The 17,891-nt window shown below is 26.1% G+C and overlaps 1 protein-coding gene across 1 annotated transcript in view; it reads left to right on the forward strand.

The window, feature by feature from the left end:
• The first annotated feature begins 724 nt into the window (after nt 1-724).
• LOC100209945 (HEAT repeat-containing protein 1) overlaps nt 725-17,891 on the forward strand; it is an 88,088-nt gene continuing 70,921 nt past the window's right edge. The window contains exons 1-4 of the mRNA XM_065803477.1: nt 725-1,580; nt 4,254-4,339; nt 10,791-11,012; nt 11,778-11,864. Coding sequence (XP_065659549.1) covers nt 729-1,580; nt 4,254-4,339; nt 10,791-11,012; nt 11,778-11,864 — 1,247 coding nt within the window. The 5' untranslated portion in view covers nt 725-728. The remainder of the gene's footprint in view (nt 1,581-4,253; nt 4,340-10,790; nt 11,013-11,777; nt 11,865-17,891) is intronic.

Here is a 17,891-nt window from a genome sequence, read left to right on the forward strand (position 1 = left end):
TTCCCTAGGGTGATTCTAAAAACAAATTTTTATGAAATTGTCTGCTGCCACCCCCTTAATGTGTTCTATGTAATAAGTTAATACTAAATTAAAAAAGTTTTTGAATAAAAAAAATTTTAAGGGTTGCTCAAGACCCTTAAACATCAGACAGGTCCCTGATATTTTGAAAAAAAAAGTTCTTTAAAATGATATATTTTTTCTTTTTTTTTAGTTGTTATTCGTGGTGCAACCCTCTCTCAAGTCTTAAACTCCGAAACACGAACATTGCCAAGCAAGGCCGCTGCGCGGAGAAACTAAGTTGAGCGCGGTACTTCCAGGGACGTGGTGGGAGTCGAACATATAATGTTAGGTCTCAAAAAAAGTGAAATTTTATAAAAATTTTAACTATAATAACAAAAATATATATTATTTTTGAAATTTGATTTCTGTAAGAAAATAATTTGCATCAAGATTTAATAAGTTTTAATATTGCTTATTTATTAATTTGATAATGCTATGCTATAAATAGTTTTGAATTATACCTGTATTTATAATTTGTGAAAAATTAATATTAGTAAAAAAAATTAGAATATTAACTATATGCAGAGCAAACATTGATTGAAGTTTTTTTATTTATTATGTAAATAATTCAAAAATATCTATCTGTATTATATATATGCATTGTATTATTTCTAATTTAATCTTTAATTTGTAATATATATCTTCAAATTATTATTTTGTAGTATAAAATGTCTTTGTCGGATCAATTAAAGAGTTTACAAATTCCTGGACAAGCTGCTATCCAACAAAATTTATCAATAAAGCATTCTATTTTGTTTGATGCTCAAACATCTGCAACACTTGATAATGACACTATCTTAGAAATTGGAATTACTGGATTCACTAATCTTTGTTCTATTGATTTTGTTTTTAAACAGTTTGAAGATCTGTTTACTAGAAGTGCCCTAAAAATACAGCGCAATATGGAAAATAAAGATTTTAATCGTAGATTGAGTAAAAAACTGTCAATGTTTTTGATGTTTTTGTCACCTTATGTTCTTTTAAAACCTGCCCACCGCGTTCTTGAATGGCTTGTTAGAAGATTTCAAATTCATATTCATGAGAAAAATGCATTAATTGGCTGCCTATTACCTTACCATGAAACACAGTTCTTTGGCAGAGTTGTTCAATTGTTTGGCGAGCTTGAAAATGATCAGTTGTGGTTTTTTTTGCAACCATTTAAGCAGTCTGGGACTGGTTTCAGTACTAATACTCTTGTTCAACATTGCGTAAAAAGTGAAGGCATGCTTCGGTTTGTCCATGATATGACAATGCAATCAGCAGAACTTTTAAAATACAGCCCAAAGTCCGGTTTTCGAATTATATTTTCATTTCATGCTCGGCTTTTTATTTCTGTTATAGATTCCAAATCAACAATTAAAAACAAATTTTTATCATTTATTTTAACAATAGTTACTTCTAGTTTAAAGATTCATCATAAAGATCTTGTATGCTCTCTTTACATGATTGTTGGCTTGATAAGTTCAAAAGTAAATTTGGCTAGAGATGTCACAAAATCTTTGCTTCAAGCTATTTTTCAGGTAAAGTTATTTTAACCAGTATTTGTATTAATTTTATAAAATTTAAATCATTCTTTGAACTGTTATATTTTAAAGTTAATGGTAAGAATATCATAGAATATTTAATTTGATAAATTTTTTTAAATTTATTTTTGTCTTTTCTGCTTCTTAGTAGTAAAAAAATATAATATCAAGCATGGACAGGAATGGGGTGCAATCGCACGTTGTTACTGACCACGCTTATAACTTTTTTTGTTTACAATTTGACCAAGTTTTTATTTTACGCAAAGGCAATTTGTGTAAATTAACAAAAATGTTATATTTAAACTTTTTTTTTATGTAGCCATGTATTTTTTATGATAAATATAAATGTTTGAAACTATTTTTCCATGTCTTTCTAAAAATCTTGTATAAGTTTTTTTTTCAAGTTACTTTAATTATGAATAAGTAAAATTTAATTTTCTTATTGCAATGAAGTGATTTAATTGCTTTATTTATTTATATTTATTTTTTTTTATTTTTAAAAAGAATTGTTTTAAAGTCTTTTTTTAAAACAGAGATCAAATCAGAGCATGAAATAATTAAAAAATACTATTTTAAAAAGACTTCTTTATTTTTTGAAACACTTTTTTGCAATTTTTTACAAAAAGTGTTTATACAATTTAAAAATATTATTTTTTCTTTTCAATAATTTAAATAAATTTGCATAGTTTTACTAAAATGTTTCATAAGTTTTAAATTTATTTATTTCAAACGCAATTAAAAATTTAACAAAAAGTAATTTTCGCTTTTAAGTTTTTTAAGTTTTGTTTAGAAGCTTATATATTTTCTTTTTCGTAAGAATCGATTTTTTTTTCATCAGTTTTTTTTTTATTAGTTTTTTTGTGTAGTTTTAGTTTAGCTTAGTGTTTCTTTTTTCAGCACATTTCTGAAATGTTTAAATCATCAAAACATTTAAACAGTCGTGGTCAAGTTTTCAACAAAGAAAAAAAGTTTTCGTGGTCTTCATTAGCATTTGATTGTCATTCCTGTCCAAGCCCGTAATATCAAATAGTATATTATAAAACAAAATATATTATCACAATACATAAATGCGTTTAAAATGAATATTGTCATAAATGGTTCCTGAATATTTTACCAAGTTTTCAAAGTAAATATTTGGTTAAAAATCTCTTAAAATAGATAATTAACATTTTTAGTTGCTTTGATTATTTAAGTTTTTATTGAAATAAGTATCCAATTATAAAATTCTTCTAAAGTAGATATTTAGTTGTGAGTTTCTATTTTTATTTAGCTTTAAGCCAAATCTTAATCAATATTGGCTTTAAGTTTCTATCAAGTTTTTATTGGCTTTAAGTTTCTATCTGATTTCTAATGGCTTAAAGTTTCTGTCCAATTTCTAATAGCTTTAAGTTTCTATCAAATTAGTACTAGTAATGAGTAAGCATCTTTACATTGAAATCAATAAAAATATTCTTGTGAGCATGTTAAAATATTAGTCTAATTTATGAACATACCTGTTCCAATAATGAAATACAAAAAAATTATAAAAAATAAGTCCAAATTTTATGCAAAAAATCTTCATTTATACATTTGAAGGTTTTAAAATTTTTTTTTTAATTTTCTCTTGTTTTTTATTATGCAATAAAATTTTATAAGATGTAATATTATAAGACAACATTACATAATAGTTTTTATAAATGTTTTTGAAAAAATTCAAAATAATGTCTGATTATGTACCATATTGACTTTGGTAATTATAGACCAAATTGACTTTTGTAATTATATACCAACTTGACTTTTGTAATTATATACTAATTTGACTTATATTATTTTTATTAAGTCATAATAACCATTTGACAGTTTTTTTAAAGTCAACTTTTAAATATTCTACCTTTTAAATGTACCTTTTAAATGTTTTACCTATATTGTTAGTTTTTGTTTTGACTATAAATAGGCAGAATATGTGAGAAGTGTATATATATTGACTGATTTTAATCAGTCGATATATATACACTCATACTATATATATATATAAAATCAGTGTATATATATCAACTGATTTTAATCAGTCGATATATATACACTCCTCACATATTCTGCCTATTTATAGTCAAAACAAAAAATAACAATAAAAACAAAAATAAACAACAAAAAAATGTAAATAAAAACTTTCTGCTTTGTCAATAGAACTGCATTTTTTTTGTTCATAAAAAAAGTAAATAAACATTACTTTAACTGAAATTACTTTAGTGGTTAGTTGGTACTGTCGCATAACAATAAGAAATGTGCCTTATATTAAAATTAATATCACACTTATATTAATAATAATAATAGGTATAAGGTAATTAACCATAGGAGAATTTTTTTTACTCATTACTTGTAGCGCAATATTGAAAAATTGTTTTATTTTTTGTTGTTTTCAAGAGCAATTGAAGAGAGACTACAATTTACATAAATTATGGTTTGTTGCACAGTTACAAGTTTTGTATTTGTCATACCAAAAAATGTATACATTTGTTGTATAATCATAGAAAAAAAAAACAAATGCTTTTTTGTGCTTTCATTGTTCCTTATTTGGAGCATAGGAAGTGAATAGTCTTTTTGTTCAAATTTGTTTAAAAGTGTTTTAAACAAATTTGTTTGATTTAGTTGTTATATTTTAGTTGAATTATTTTAGTTGAATTATTTTAGTCGCTGGAAACTGAATGGTATGAGGAAGGTTTATTATGTGTACTTTCTGTTGTTGTACATCAAAAACTGGAAAAGATAAGTTCTAGGTACTTTTATCCTTATATGTTTTGTAAAAGTTTTGTTTTATTTGAATTCAATTGAATAAAAAATTTAATTATTAAACAAAATGAAATTTAAAAAATTTTCAAAGTTCTTAAAATGCATGCTTTAATTAAAAATTTTGTTGTTGTTGTTGCTGTCTGACCCCAAACCCTCAGTTGATGTATGAATTTAAGCACCCACAGTGTCAGAGATCAGTATTTTTTTGCTGAACTCAAAATTTAAAAACTTTCATGTGCTATTTTAAATAAATGGTAAAATGAACATTTTATTTAAATTTTGAATAAAATAATTAATATAAAAAAATGCACAAAAAAAACCCTTTTATTTAAGTTCTGAGCAAATTAATTTTAAAAAATATTACAGTAAAATGAATGTTTAATTAAAATTCTAAATGAAGTAGTTAAAATAAAAACAGCAAAGCAAACTTTATTTAAATTCTAAAAAAAATTGTTTAAAAACATACAGCAAAACAAATGTTTTATTTAAGTTTTAAATCAAAATAAAAGCAAATGTTTTAATAAATTAAAACATTCATTAACAATTAAATAAATAAAATAATTAAAATACAAATAAAACAATCGTTTCAATTAATTTCTAAATAAAATATTACAAAATAAAATTTAACGTTTTTAATTTAAATTCTTAATAAAATAAGCAAAATAAAAACAGGTAAATGAACGTCTAAGTTTTTAATTCAAATCTTTTATTTGAGTTGTAAACAAAACAGTTAAAATTAAAATGAAATTAATTTTAAAAAAGTTAAAAAAATAGTTAAAAGAAAAATCATTTAATTTGTAATTAGATTTATAAAATAAATTAAAACTAAATTAATTAAAATAAAATTGTCAAGTGTAATGTTTTATTTTAATAATCGAAATCCTAAAAATTTGTTGTCAATTTTAGACTAACTGTAATCACATTCATTAATTTGTCAGATAATAAGGCACATCATAAGGCACTTGAAATTTAATTTTGACAAAAAATAATAATATTTTGAATTTATCATTTTTAGTGGACATCTAACCTTATAGCATTAGAAAATAAAAATACTTAAAAATAAGTTGTTATTTTTAAGTATTTTTATTTTCTAATGCTATAAGGTTAGATGTTTATTAAGTTGTTCCGACTTCTTAATTCAGAATTATGACTTGTTAAATAATTAATAACGTAAAAATAAAATTAAGAAATTATTCATTATTATTTTGCACTTAAGTAAAGGGCATGAACAAAAAATTTAAAAATTAATTAAAAAAAAAAAAGATAATATTACCGTTAGCAGAATTTCGACATAGCATCACTACTTATTTTTAATCAATGCTTGCATCATTGTTACTGTTTGTAGTAGAAATGCTTTTGTAAAATGAATGCATCGTACTAGGAACCCATGGTAAGGCTGTCATGAGATCTCTGTATTTTGGTAAAGCAATAGGTTTAGGTGTTGTTCGAATTGGAGGAACATTGTTGACCATTACCAATTATTTTCTTGTATTACGGCGCATATCAACGGATTTGAATTTCCCAATAAAATCAGTCTTGAAAAACACAATGCCGGGATGGGATTTTTTGAATTGCAACTAAACACAAGATGATATACTGAGCTTTTCTCCATTATTTATCTTTTTTCTATTGAAAAAGCAACCTTTGTCCTCAAGTAAGGAGGAAAAATTTTTAGAGTCTTCTATAACCAAGTCAAACCCTACAAATGGCTTTGTTGGATTACAATTTCTCACAAATTGAACCTAGTCGTATGGAGACATGCTGAAACTCTTCAATTGTTTCTTTTTTCTCTCTATAATAGCCCAAGAGTAGAATGCAAGCATGGACGAATTGCGGTTTTGCTTAGAAAGTTATCTGACTACAGTGTTAGTTCCTTGACGTTTTCCAAAGAAGTACTTGAAGCCTGCTTCAGTAAACAAGAGGCTAATTCATTTCTCCTTGGCCTGCCTTTGTCTCATCCCACATACAGCAATATGTTTTGTTGGATGCATCATTGAAAATAGTGTAGTTGAAGGTCCAGAGTTTCCTCAAAAAAAAACTTTAAGAGTTATTAAGTAAGGGAGTTAGTAGACATTTTTGAAGATCAACCATTAAAACCTTCTGAACATTGCTACCTTTAGCCAATATTTTTTGAGCTTCTTTTTGATGATTGTCTTTGTTTGTTTGTATTTCTTCTTTTTCTGCCTCTGTTTTGGCATTAACCAAGGCTATACGATACAAATCACCCACATCGCATGTGTCGTTGCTTGGTTCTTTAAAGGAGTAGGTAAAATCTTCGTTTAACATTCTATAGTAAATGTAATGAGATGCGACTTGACTTTCACAAATATTTTTTTCCATACACTGTTCTTAGTAGTAATTGTACATGATATTTAAATTTAAAAAACTTCTAAAGTATGACTTTTTTGTACGTTCTCCACTGTAATGACTTTCTTCAACAGTGATATTTTAATGTGATTTTTAATACCATTTAAAACTAACTCTGTAGTTTTATTTGGAGGCACTTTTTTTCCTCGTTGATCAAGTAATATAGGTCCCCCTTGAGCCTTTTTGTTTTTTATCTAATGCCACAGATACAAATTTTTCTCCAATGGATAGTGTGTTAATGAAAAATACTTTACATACAGTTATTCTGTCGCGCACTTCAAATGAATAGCATTTTGTATTTTGATGACATTGGTTCTGAGCATTATTCCTAGGCCTGGATCGTGCTATAGATTTTTCTTTCACAAGTGAAGCAATATATTGTGCCTTCTGAGTCCAAGCTTTGTTAATGTACCAAAAGCTAGCAAATATGAGTGCTCTGTCAACATCATTAATTTTTTCACCACACTTAAGATAGCAACGACACTCTTTCATCACCCTAGATTCTTTTACTCTCCCACCCTTTGTTACATACTGCTCTATAGATGTCCGTTTCCTTTTTTGAATTTCATTATTCTATTGTTCTGGTTTCCTGACACACTTTTTGCCCTTTATCCGGCGATCTTTGTGTAGATCCGAAACCTCTACACGGCTTCAAAACGATCCAAAATTTCTTCTCGGAGATCTGCAAACTCTTCATCACTACTTTCAGATCCTGTCTTCATTACTGTTCAGCAATAAATTCACAGGATTATTTCTTTGGCCTTCATTAATGTCTGAATCACTAAAGATGTAACTGTTTTCATTGGGTTCATAAATTTTATCATTATCAGTATCATATTCAGATGACAAAGGATTGAATAAAAGGAAATCAGATGTTTTTTGAATACCACTTGTACTTGGTTGAAACATTGTACTATCTTCCATTCGGTTACCTAAATGGTAAAAAAAAAGAAGGTTAAAATTCGATTTTATAATGAGCTAATCATAAAAGTTGTGATTTTTTTTACAAATAAGCATGTAGTACCTTCATCCAACTCGTATATATTCCTATGTCCTTCTATATTTAGCTCTGTAGAAAAAGTGGGCAGCATATTAATTGGTTCATTATTGGTTACACCATCTGAAATATAAAGATAAAATCTTTTAACGTTAGGGATATACCAATTATTAAAACCAAAAAGATTAGATGTTTACACAAAAGCATGTAGCACCACTATCTACCGGAAATGTATCACATTCATCTTTATTCAGCTCTGTAGAATAATTGGGTGGCTCCTTACTTAGTTCATTCACATCTAAAATAAAAATAAATAAAACAAACATTGTTGGCAGTGAAATTACAAAAAATATTGTGGTGTGGTGTGAGAAAAAAGTAACCTCAAAACGAATGTTTTCTTCTTGTTACATCACGTAACAAGATTAGTAAAGTGATTGAATAGGAAAGAATAAAAATTATAAAACATAAATTTATATATCTTTGTATAATAATAATAGAGTATTGTTCTTACCTCAAATTTCTGTTTGTTTATGTTCACATTTCTTTTTCATGGCTACGACCATTTCAATAACTTTTTTACCTCTGCTAGTCATTTTAAAGACTGGATGTGTCGAAATTATTAAATATTATTGTAACTTTTAAAAACAATCACTTAATTAGAGTAAAAAAACATCAATAATACTACACAGAGTTGTTTGTTCTTTGGTGCACTTTGACAGATGATGCAGTGTGAACTTAGTAACAAGATAGTAGATTAGCGTCTAATGTTCACAGACAAATTTAATGTTAGAAAGTAAAAGGACATATCTGGACAACCGACCTTATGCAACTCCTAAACACTGATTACACCCGAAAGGTAAAAAGTTGTTTCTGGACAACAGACATTTTTCCTTTGAACATATATATAAAGTTTTCAGAAATAGTTGACACAAATTATTTTGAGATTTGAAATTTTTCTGACTTAATTGGAGGTGAATAAAGATTATCAATTATTTATTTTTGGTATATGATTATAAATATATTTTATATATATATATATTTATATATATATATATATATATGTATATATATATGTATATATGTATATATATATATATATATATATATATATATATATATATATATATATATTATATATATATATATATATATATATATATATATATATATATATATATATATATATATATATATATGTGTGTATATATATATATATATAACTATATAGTTATTAAATAAGCTATTTAATTATTTAAGTTTTTAAAATGTTGTCTTGAGTGAATTGCATAGAATGCTTTCGTTGAGTGCGACTTACCTACGACTAGTATTAATAAACAACTTCTTTTAAAAAAATCTAAAAGAAAAATTTCTTATTGTACTATGTCTTATTAAAGATCAATAGTTCTCCTATAAAGAATCCTCTGCTACCATTAGTCAATACTGCAACATACAAAAATTATTTGTAATAACAATAAGAAAAAAACGAATGAATTTAAAACAAATAATTTTAGATAGGAAAAAAACTAATTAAAAAAAGTAATTTTAAGTAATTTTAGTTATTTTCAAAACATAAATTTTACATACATTTTTGTGTTATTGTACTATATAAATATAACCTAAAAAAAGAAAATATAACTAAATTTTTAAATTTGAACACAAATAACATGTGACAATCATTTAAAAACTTTAAAGCATTGTGTAGTTTTTTAAAGATTTTTGGACAGTCATCAAATCCTTCAAATACAACCATTTCCATTTTGATACATTCAAAAACATTAAAGGAAGCCATGTTCATCATTAAATTTGAGTTTTGGGCTATGAAATAATAAAGTTCTTCAGCCTTACTCTTTTTTTTCAAAGGTTCTTCAATTTTAACATTAGAGGCTTTACATTCAACTGATGCTTTCTTTAGGATCTTTATGGTCATAAAAAAGACAAGAATTATCTCTTGCTAAAATTGGAAGTTCTTTTTTTGTCAGAATGTTCTTTTTTTTGTCAAAATAGAATCTCTTTTAGCTTGATCATACTGATTTGGTGCCTCTAAATATCTTTTAAGTCTGCAATTCCAATATATCTTCTGTTGGAAATTCTTTTGATCATAGACTCAAAAAAAAAGAAAATATTGTTGTATCTTGGTCTTTTAATTTTATTAAAATAAATTCGTTTTTTCAGCTCCAAAAAGAGTAAAATCTCTTTTACAAAGAATGTCAGCGCCAGCTTTAATAATTTCTAAACAATCTCCTAATTGTCTAGTCGTTTTAATCTCATTATCAGTTGGTCGCATTTTCAATACATTAAAAAGCTCCAATCTTTTCCTAACTGCTAGTTCAATTTTGAGAAATCTTGAAATCATTTTAGACATTGAGTTCCGACATATTATTGTGTCCAAAACCTACTTTATTGACGACCACTTACTCAAATATTTCAAGATGGTACTTACTATGTAAGTAACATCTTAAAATATTTGAAATTTGCATTTAAATCATATCCAAACATAAGGAACTTCTATATAATTGAACCAAAATTATATTGAAGTGCTGTCATGAAAATAACTTATTATTAAAAAAATACAAAGCTTGCTATAAATCCAACTACTATATACCAATATAATATTATAGTTTCTATTTTTGCATTTTTATATAAATAATACCCATACCCATATATATAAATGCATTTTTAACATTTTTTTTAAACAATTTTTAAACAAATTTATATTTTACCATCAAATAATTAAAAATTATAAAGTTTCATGACTAATAAAATAAATAAAAATAAAAATAAAAATTATAAATGATATTACCTTAACAAATTTTGCCCCAAAGCAGTCTAAACTACACATATAAATCCTAACTTCTGCTATATAAATGGTAGTAAAATAAGATACTTGGCTGATGTTTGTAGTAACACATGAAATTCTGAGTAGCAATAGTCTATTATAAATATTAACAATTTAGCAAATTTCTGATCTTGCAGGTAATAGTAACATGTATACTATATACGTGTGTGTGCTTGTGTGTATTTATTATAAGTAATATTTTTCTTTATTATATAAATTTACAAATATTTTTCTTAAGGATCACAAAGCTTTTTGTCAACCTTGATTTAACAAAATTGATGCAGGTTTTAAATTATTTGAATAAAGAGCATGACATTGAGGTACTAATTAATCTACTAGTTTCGTGCATTTGTAAATCATGCTTTTCAAGTAATGGTGATGAAGAAAGGTTTATCAAAGCATTGCATTTAATGATTGATAATGAGATACTTATTGAGAAACATGTTAAAATTGTTGCAAGGTAATTCGATTTTTATGTTAAAAAAAGAATTTTATTTTCAATTTTGATTGATTTTTTTTCTTCTTAAAATTAATTATTTTTGAAGTTTTTTTTTTTTGAAGTTTATATAATTTAATTTTTTTTTTTAAAATGGAAAAATTATTGAAAGAAAATTTACTAAAAGATTTATATCTTATAATTTATTTTTATATTTTTATTATTTTATATTTTTGTATTTAAAAATAATAGAGTTTTAGATAATAGAGTATATTATAATTTTGCATTGTTTTATTGTATATTCTAGTTGCATACTACAAGTATGTTATTTTATAATAGTGTATTTAAATTTTTTTTTTTTTTTTTGTGAGTGATGACAAAGAAAAAAACTTAAATAAAGTTTATTATTTTTAAACTATTGAAAATATAAAAATAAAAGTTTAACATGTTATTATAAACTTTAATAACCTATAGTTCTTTTTTACAATATAACCTAAGATATTTAAATTAGTTTGTTCGAAATAGTTTGGTTGCAAACAAAAATTGTTTGCAATAAAACCTTTCCACAAGGTGAGGTTTGATTACACATAATTAAACCATACCTTATGGTATACCTTACAAGGTAAGGTTTGATTGCACATAGTTAAACCATATTTCTTATAGATATTTTGTTAAGGTTTTCTTTAAAATTTTGTGTTGATGTTACTTTAAAAAGAAATTTACCAGAAATTTACAAAACATTAAATATTTATATTAATTTATATATAGATAGATATTTATATATTTTAGAAAGTTTATTTTTGCATTATTGCTGTCAGAAGATCAAGTCAAGGACTTTCAAAAAACAGAAAGTTTGCTGAGAATATTTGCTAAAAGGTATTTTTTAATGGTGAACATGTCTTTGTTTTTTAAATCTAAAAAAAAGTTCTGGAAAAGGAGATTTTCTGCTTAATAAATATATTTTGTTAAAGATAAATAAAAAATAACAGCAACTAAAAAGTAGATGATAATTAGCATGGAAAATGCATGAGCTAATTATCATAATTTTATTAAGTTCTTTATCATATGAACAGAAATATATATATTGATAAAAAATAGAACGTTTAATGAGTTTACATACATCAACTGACTTTAATGCTTAGAGGAATGTGATACATAGTGTACATAGATCTTTCAGATATCTCAATTCCCGATCACTTAATTCTATTATGATCACTTTATTTGCATTATTTAATGCATGGAAATTAAAAATATATTTCATATCTAAATTATATTTTCAATATAAAAATTTTTATTTTCAGTAAAGTTCAGTTAAAAGTCTTTAAAGGTTTTAATTAAGTTCAGCATAAAAATTTAAATTAGACTTTCAGTTTAATTTGGGGCACACATTTAATTTAAACTTGTCTTTCAGTTATATTTTGGCTTTTTTATATTAAGGACCAACAAAGATAACTAAAAGTTATTTTTGTTGATCTTTAATAAAAATTTCACTTGGGTAAAAACTATTAAAATAGATTAATAATAATGATTTTCTAACAATTTTTAAACTTATAAAATGAACAATGGTGGATTGCTCTTCTTTTTCTTAATTTTTTTACCTAGTATATATATACACCCTATAGATGATATGATTACACAATTTTAGAAAAAGGGCAACCTTTCAATAGCCCAATACCAGCTGGTTTGTGAGTATGTATATACATATATATATGTATGTGTGTCTATGTGTTTATATATATATATATATATATATATATATATATATATATATATATATATATATATAAATATAACATATAATATAACATATAAACATCTTCACTTCCAACAAGGCTGCAAGCCTTAGAATCGGAAGTTATTGGAAGAGAAAATATGAAGTTTATAAAGCAAGATTAACACCATTAACAGACAACCAGACAACTTATAAAATTGCAAATTATATGAATAAGGAAAACAAGGTTAAGGAAGCAAATTCCAAAGAACTGATGTTTGAGGAAAAAACTAGACAAATGAGTTTTTGGAACAATTAAAAGTCACCATAAAAAGATGAGACTTTATTGAATGATGAGTAACACAAAAATGAATTTTAGTAGATGGCACAAGAGACACTACCTCTTTAGAGCAGTGCCCATAAAAGTAATTGTAGAAAAGAGAAAGAGAAGCAACATTACGATGTGACAATGGTTGAAGGTTGGCTGCGAGAGCAAGTCCGACTATGTTTGCAATGCGTTTTTCCACCTTATCTAAAAGAGAAAGAATATCATTCAAAGATCTGTTCCAGATATGGTAACAGTATTCCATACAAGAACAGGTTTGAGATTTATAGAGATAAAGAATTGAATCTGGAGTAAGAAAGTGTGGGTCACAATAGAAAGATCTTAGCAGATGCAAAGATCTCTTGATTAATCTTAGCAGGTGCTAATTTCGGATTTGATATATGGTTTCCAAGAAAGATTGGAAGTAAGAGTTAGTCTTAGAAGACAAAGGGTAGATGACTCATTGAGTACATTACTGTTCGTAAATATAGGAAGATCTAAATTGTTGTAATAAAGATTAGCTTAAGAAAGTTTAAGTTTTATCTGAATTAAAGTTAACCAGCCACTGAGAGCCCCATGCTGTAGCATAATTATAAGAAAAGACTTAGTAATTAAAACTTGAATAAATGTGTTTGATTCAAATTTTAATTCAAATTTAAATAAACAACTTTTTATTACTGTATCTTAAAGATTTAATTTATTTTTTGAATAAGCGTGTGACTACTATTTTCACTTAGATTAAGTTTTATTTTAAATACTAAGTTAAAATCACTATAAAAAACTATAAAAATAATGTGTATTTAAAAGTATATTTTATTTTCAAAAAGTTTTTAATCAAAAATTAAAAATTTAAATAAACTACTAATGCTTTTAGTTTGTTATTGTTGTTGTTTTTTTGTTGTTATTGTTGTTGTTGTTTTTTTACTAGTTTTTTAAATATGTTTTTAATAAAATTACACTGGTCATTTGAACTTATCAAGTTTATTTAAAATTAATTGTCATAATATAAAAAAAAAATCTTCAATTACTAACTTTTTTACCTTAAAGACCCTTTCAAAAACATAACAATTAATAAACATTTTTTGGTTTTTTATTATTGTATAATTATGTAATACTTTTTAGAACAATATTTTATTTTAAGTTTGCTAAATGTTTTTTAATAATTTTGTTTATGTAAGTAAAATACAGCTCAATCTAAAAAACATTAAATTTTGCTGTTTTAAAGGGATCCCCAAGTGCCGAGACAAGTTGTGTTCATATCACAGATAGACAATAGAAAATAAGTTAAAAGTTAATTAAACTTTCCAAAACAAATTATTAAAAGAGATATTAACAAAAAGCTTCTTAATTTTTAACGTTATTTTGTTTCTCGCAAAGTTTAATGCGCTTATATTTGGCGTCAATAAAGTTTCTTTGAAAAAACTTAAAACAAGTTTAAAATGTAGGGGTTTACCTTTTGGCAGTTGAACAAAACTATAAGATTCAAGTTTTTAATATCAATTTTATATATATATCCGAAAAATATATATTAGATCATTTTAAAAACAGTTTCTTGAATTAGAAATATAAGTTATTATAAGCATAAATTATTATATATATAATATAATATAACTTAGTATAAACATAAAATATTTATAAGATCATTTTTAAAACATTTTTTTGAATTTATTAAGCTTAATTAAAGTTAATTATTTAATAACTATGTTGGATTGTATTGAACTTAGTGTTGTACATAAAAAAATTGATTACTTATTTTATAACAAAAATATTCATCCAGTGTATTTTAAAGTTTGCATCGTCTAATTACTATTTTTATTATGCTAGTTTGTTCTAACTCAAACACCTAGCGATATGTTGAACAGAAAACATACTACAGAGAACACTTTTTAAACCACCACAAACTAAACATGAAGGAGAAAACCCAATCTGATTGTGTAAAGCTGAACTGAGTTTGAAAAACTCTGCGGTGAGTGAAAGCATTCATTATTGAAACCAGATGTTATTTTAACAGAAAAACCTATGCAGATTTAAGAGCCTAAAATTAGGCTCTCAACCCAAAGACAAAACAACAAATGCTTTTGTTGATATCTCATTCTATAATTTGTTTTGGAAAGTTTAATCAACTTTTAACATTTTTTTGAATGTTTTCTAAGATATGAACACAATTTGTCTCGGCACATGGGGATTCCTTTAAAAATGTATAATTGTATATTTGCACAAGCTATATTTTGCCTGTGTAAATTGACTAACACGGGTGCAGAGGCGGGTGCAGGCAATATATATATATATATATATATATATATATATATATATATATATATATATATATATATATATATATATATATACACATTAGGGTTATGAACTTTTTTCAACCTCATGCTCCTGTACTGTAGCTTGATGAACCTTTACCTAAAATCACGAAATGAACTATTATTTGCATAGCTTTGAAAAAAGTTTGACCCCCCCCCCCCCCCCATTGAAAAATCGATTTTATGTCAAAATCGATTTTTCAATGGCGAAGTTTTCTTTTTTCACAAGATATGCAAATAATACTTTATTTAATGCTTTTTAAGTAAAAATTCATCAAACTACAATACAGGAGCATGGGGTTGGAAAATAACCCTAATCAATACTTATGTCAATTTATTATGTCAATTGAAAAATCAATTTTTCAATGGCGGGGTGAACTTTTTTCAAAAGATATGCAAATAATAGTTCATTTCGTGCTTTTTAGGTAAAAATTCATCAAACTACAATACATGGGGCATGGGGTTAGAAAATAACCCTAATCAATACTTATGTCAATTTATTATGTCAATTGAAAAATCAATTTTTCAATGGCGGGGTGAACTTTTTTCAAAAGATATGCAAATAATAGTTCATTTCGTGCTTTTTAGGTAAAAGTTCATCAAACTACAGTACAGGAGCATGGGGTTGAAAAAAAGTCATAACCCTAATATACATACATGCATACATGTATGGGACTTAAATTATTTGCCAGGTGTTGATGCCCCCAGACCATTTTTGAGACCTGTCTGAGGGGGACAACTGACCATTGTTTATTTTTTCTGATAAAATGAACAATCATTGGTTGCCCTCCTCTAGCTGGACTTATGGTTTTTCAAATCAACTTGTTTCTTCACTCAGCCGCATTGCTCGTCAAGGTTTGTGTTTAGGAGTTATAGAGTAGAGAGAGAGAGTTATAAAAGAATGATACTTTGCTGAATGACAAGCAAGAATGAATTTTGGTCAGTGGAACTAGATATGATAGCTCCTCAGAGCAGTGACCATTATAATATTTGTAAAAAGGAGAAAGAGATGCAGCTTTATTATGATGGGACATGAGAGACTCAAGTCTAGTAGATAGAGAAGGTCCAACTAAGTTTACAATGCATTTTTAAATCTTGTCTAGAAGAGAAAAGACTTTACTAGAAGAACCAGTCCAAATATGACAACAGTATTCCATACAGTGGTGAATAAGAGATTTGTAGAGGTAGAGAATGGAGGGTTTCCATTCATCAATATATGAATGTCAGTATTGACATTCCTATATCGATGATATCAACAGTATTGTGATAGTTGTTTGTAGTAATTAATTGAGTTTCGTTGAAGTTTAAAAATTCACAAGCTGCTGCAAGCCTTAATCTGTTACAGAAGTGAGATCAGATTCAAGATCGGTTGCCTGTTCTAAGCGATCAAGAAGACTTTATCGTGACTAGAATATAAAGTTGAGTCATCAGCAAATAGAGGTGTTGTTCTTATTTATTATATTATTGTATATCCTTATTATTCTTATCTACATTAATGATCATTAATGTAGATAAAAAACAAAACAGGACCAAGGATAAAAACTTGAGGTACTCCAGAAGTAACTGGAAATGAAGAAGAGTGTTGGCCTTTAAGGATGACTTTGATCAAGTGGTTAGAAAAAAAAATTAATAATCTCAAAAACTTTTCCAGTAACACCATAAGATGCCAGCTTATGGATCAGCATGACAAACTCTGTCAAAAGCTTTAGATATGTCAAGAGTAATAGCCCTAACCTTGCCGCCTCCATCTAATGCACAATACATTCTTTCAGTTACAGCAGTTAGCAAGTCAGCTGAAGAGCAAGAGGATCGAAAACATTGATTGTCTGACAGTTAGTTCTTTGAGTCAAAAAATTTTATGATTAAAAGCTCAAAAACCTAAGATAGAAGATCGGACAATTGTTGGAGGTGTAGAATGTACTACAGAGTTTTTAAAAATTGGCACAGCTGTTGTTTTCCAGCAGGCAGGAAAACAAGACTCAGTCAAGCGCTTATTAAATAGTTTAGAGAGAGTTGAAGAGAGTTGAAGAGAATATTTTTTTAAGATCATGACAGAAATTTTGGACCACAAGCTGTAAAAATAGAAGAAACCGTAGAAGAGTTTAATTGAGATATGACTTTAGCAATGGGTTAACCTGTTTAATTGGAATTCTTTGCAAATAGTTCTGACTTGTTCTTGGGAGAGGTAATAAGATCAGTTGATTGAGAGACAGAATGTTAGACCTACTTTTGTTAATGATGCTGTTAAAGATTTTCCAAAAGTTTCTAGAGCATAACTTCTGTGATAAGATTTAATGAAGTCAGAATAATTAAGCTTTGCATCCGACAGCATCCTTTTACAAAAATGTCTTGCATTTATTAATAGGTGTTTGTTCTGAAGAGAATTGTTGTTTTGAAAAAGATCTGATATATGTTAACTAAGCTCACCTTGAAAAGTTATGTGTTTTTAATTCGTTCTCACTTTAGCTATTTTATAAGTCTTTGATGAAAGTATTTTACGGTTTTTTAAGATAATTTATATGTCATGTTCTACTGCAAAAAGTGTTAAAGTAGTC

The sequence above is a fragment of the Hydra vulgaris genome, chromosome 08, assembly GCF_038396675.1.
Source record: "Hydra vulgaris chromosome 08, alternate assembly HydraT2T_AEP".
NCBI lineage: Eukaryota > Metazoa > Cnidaria > Hydrozoa > Anthoathecata > Hydridae > Hydra > Hydra vulgaris.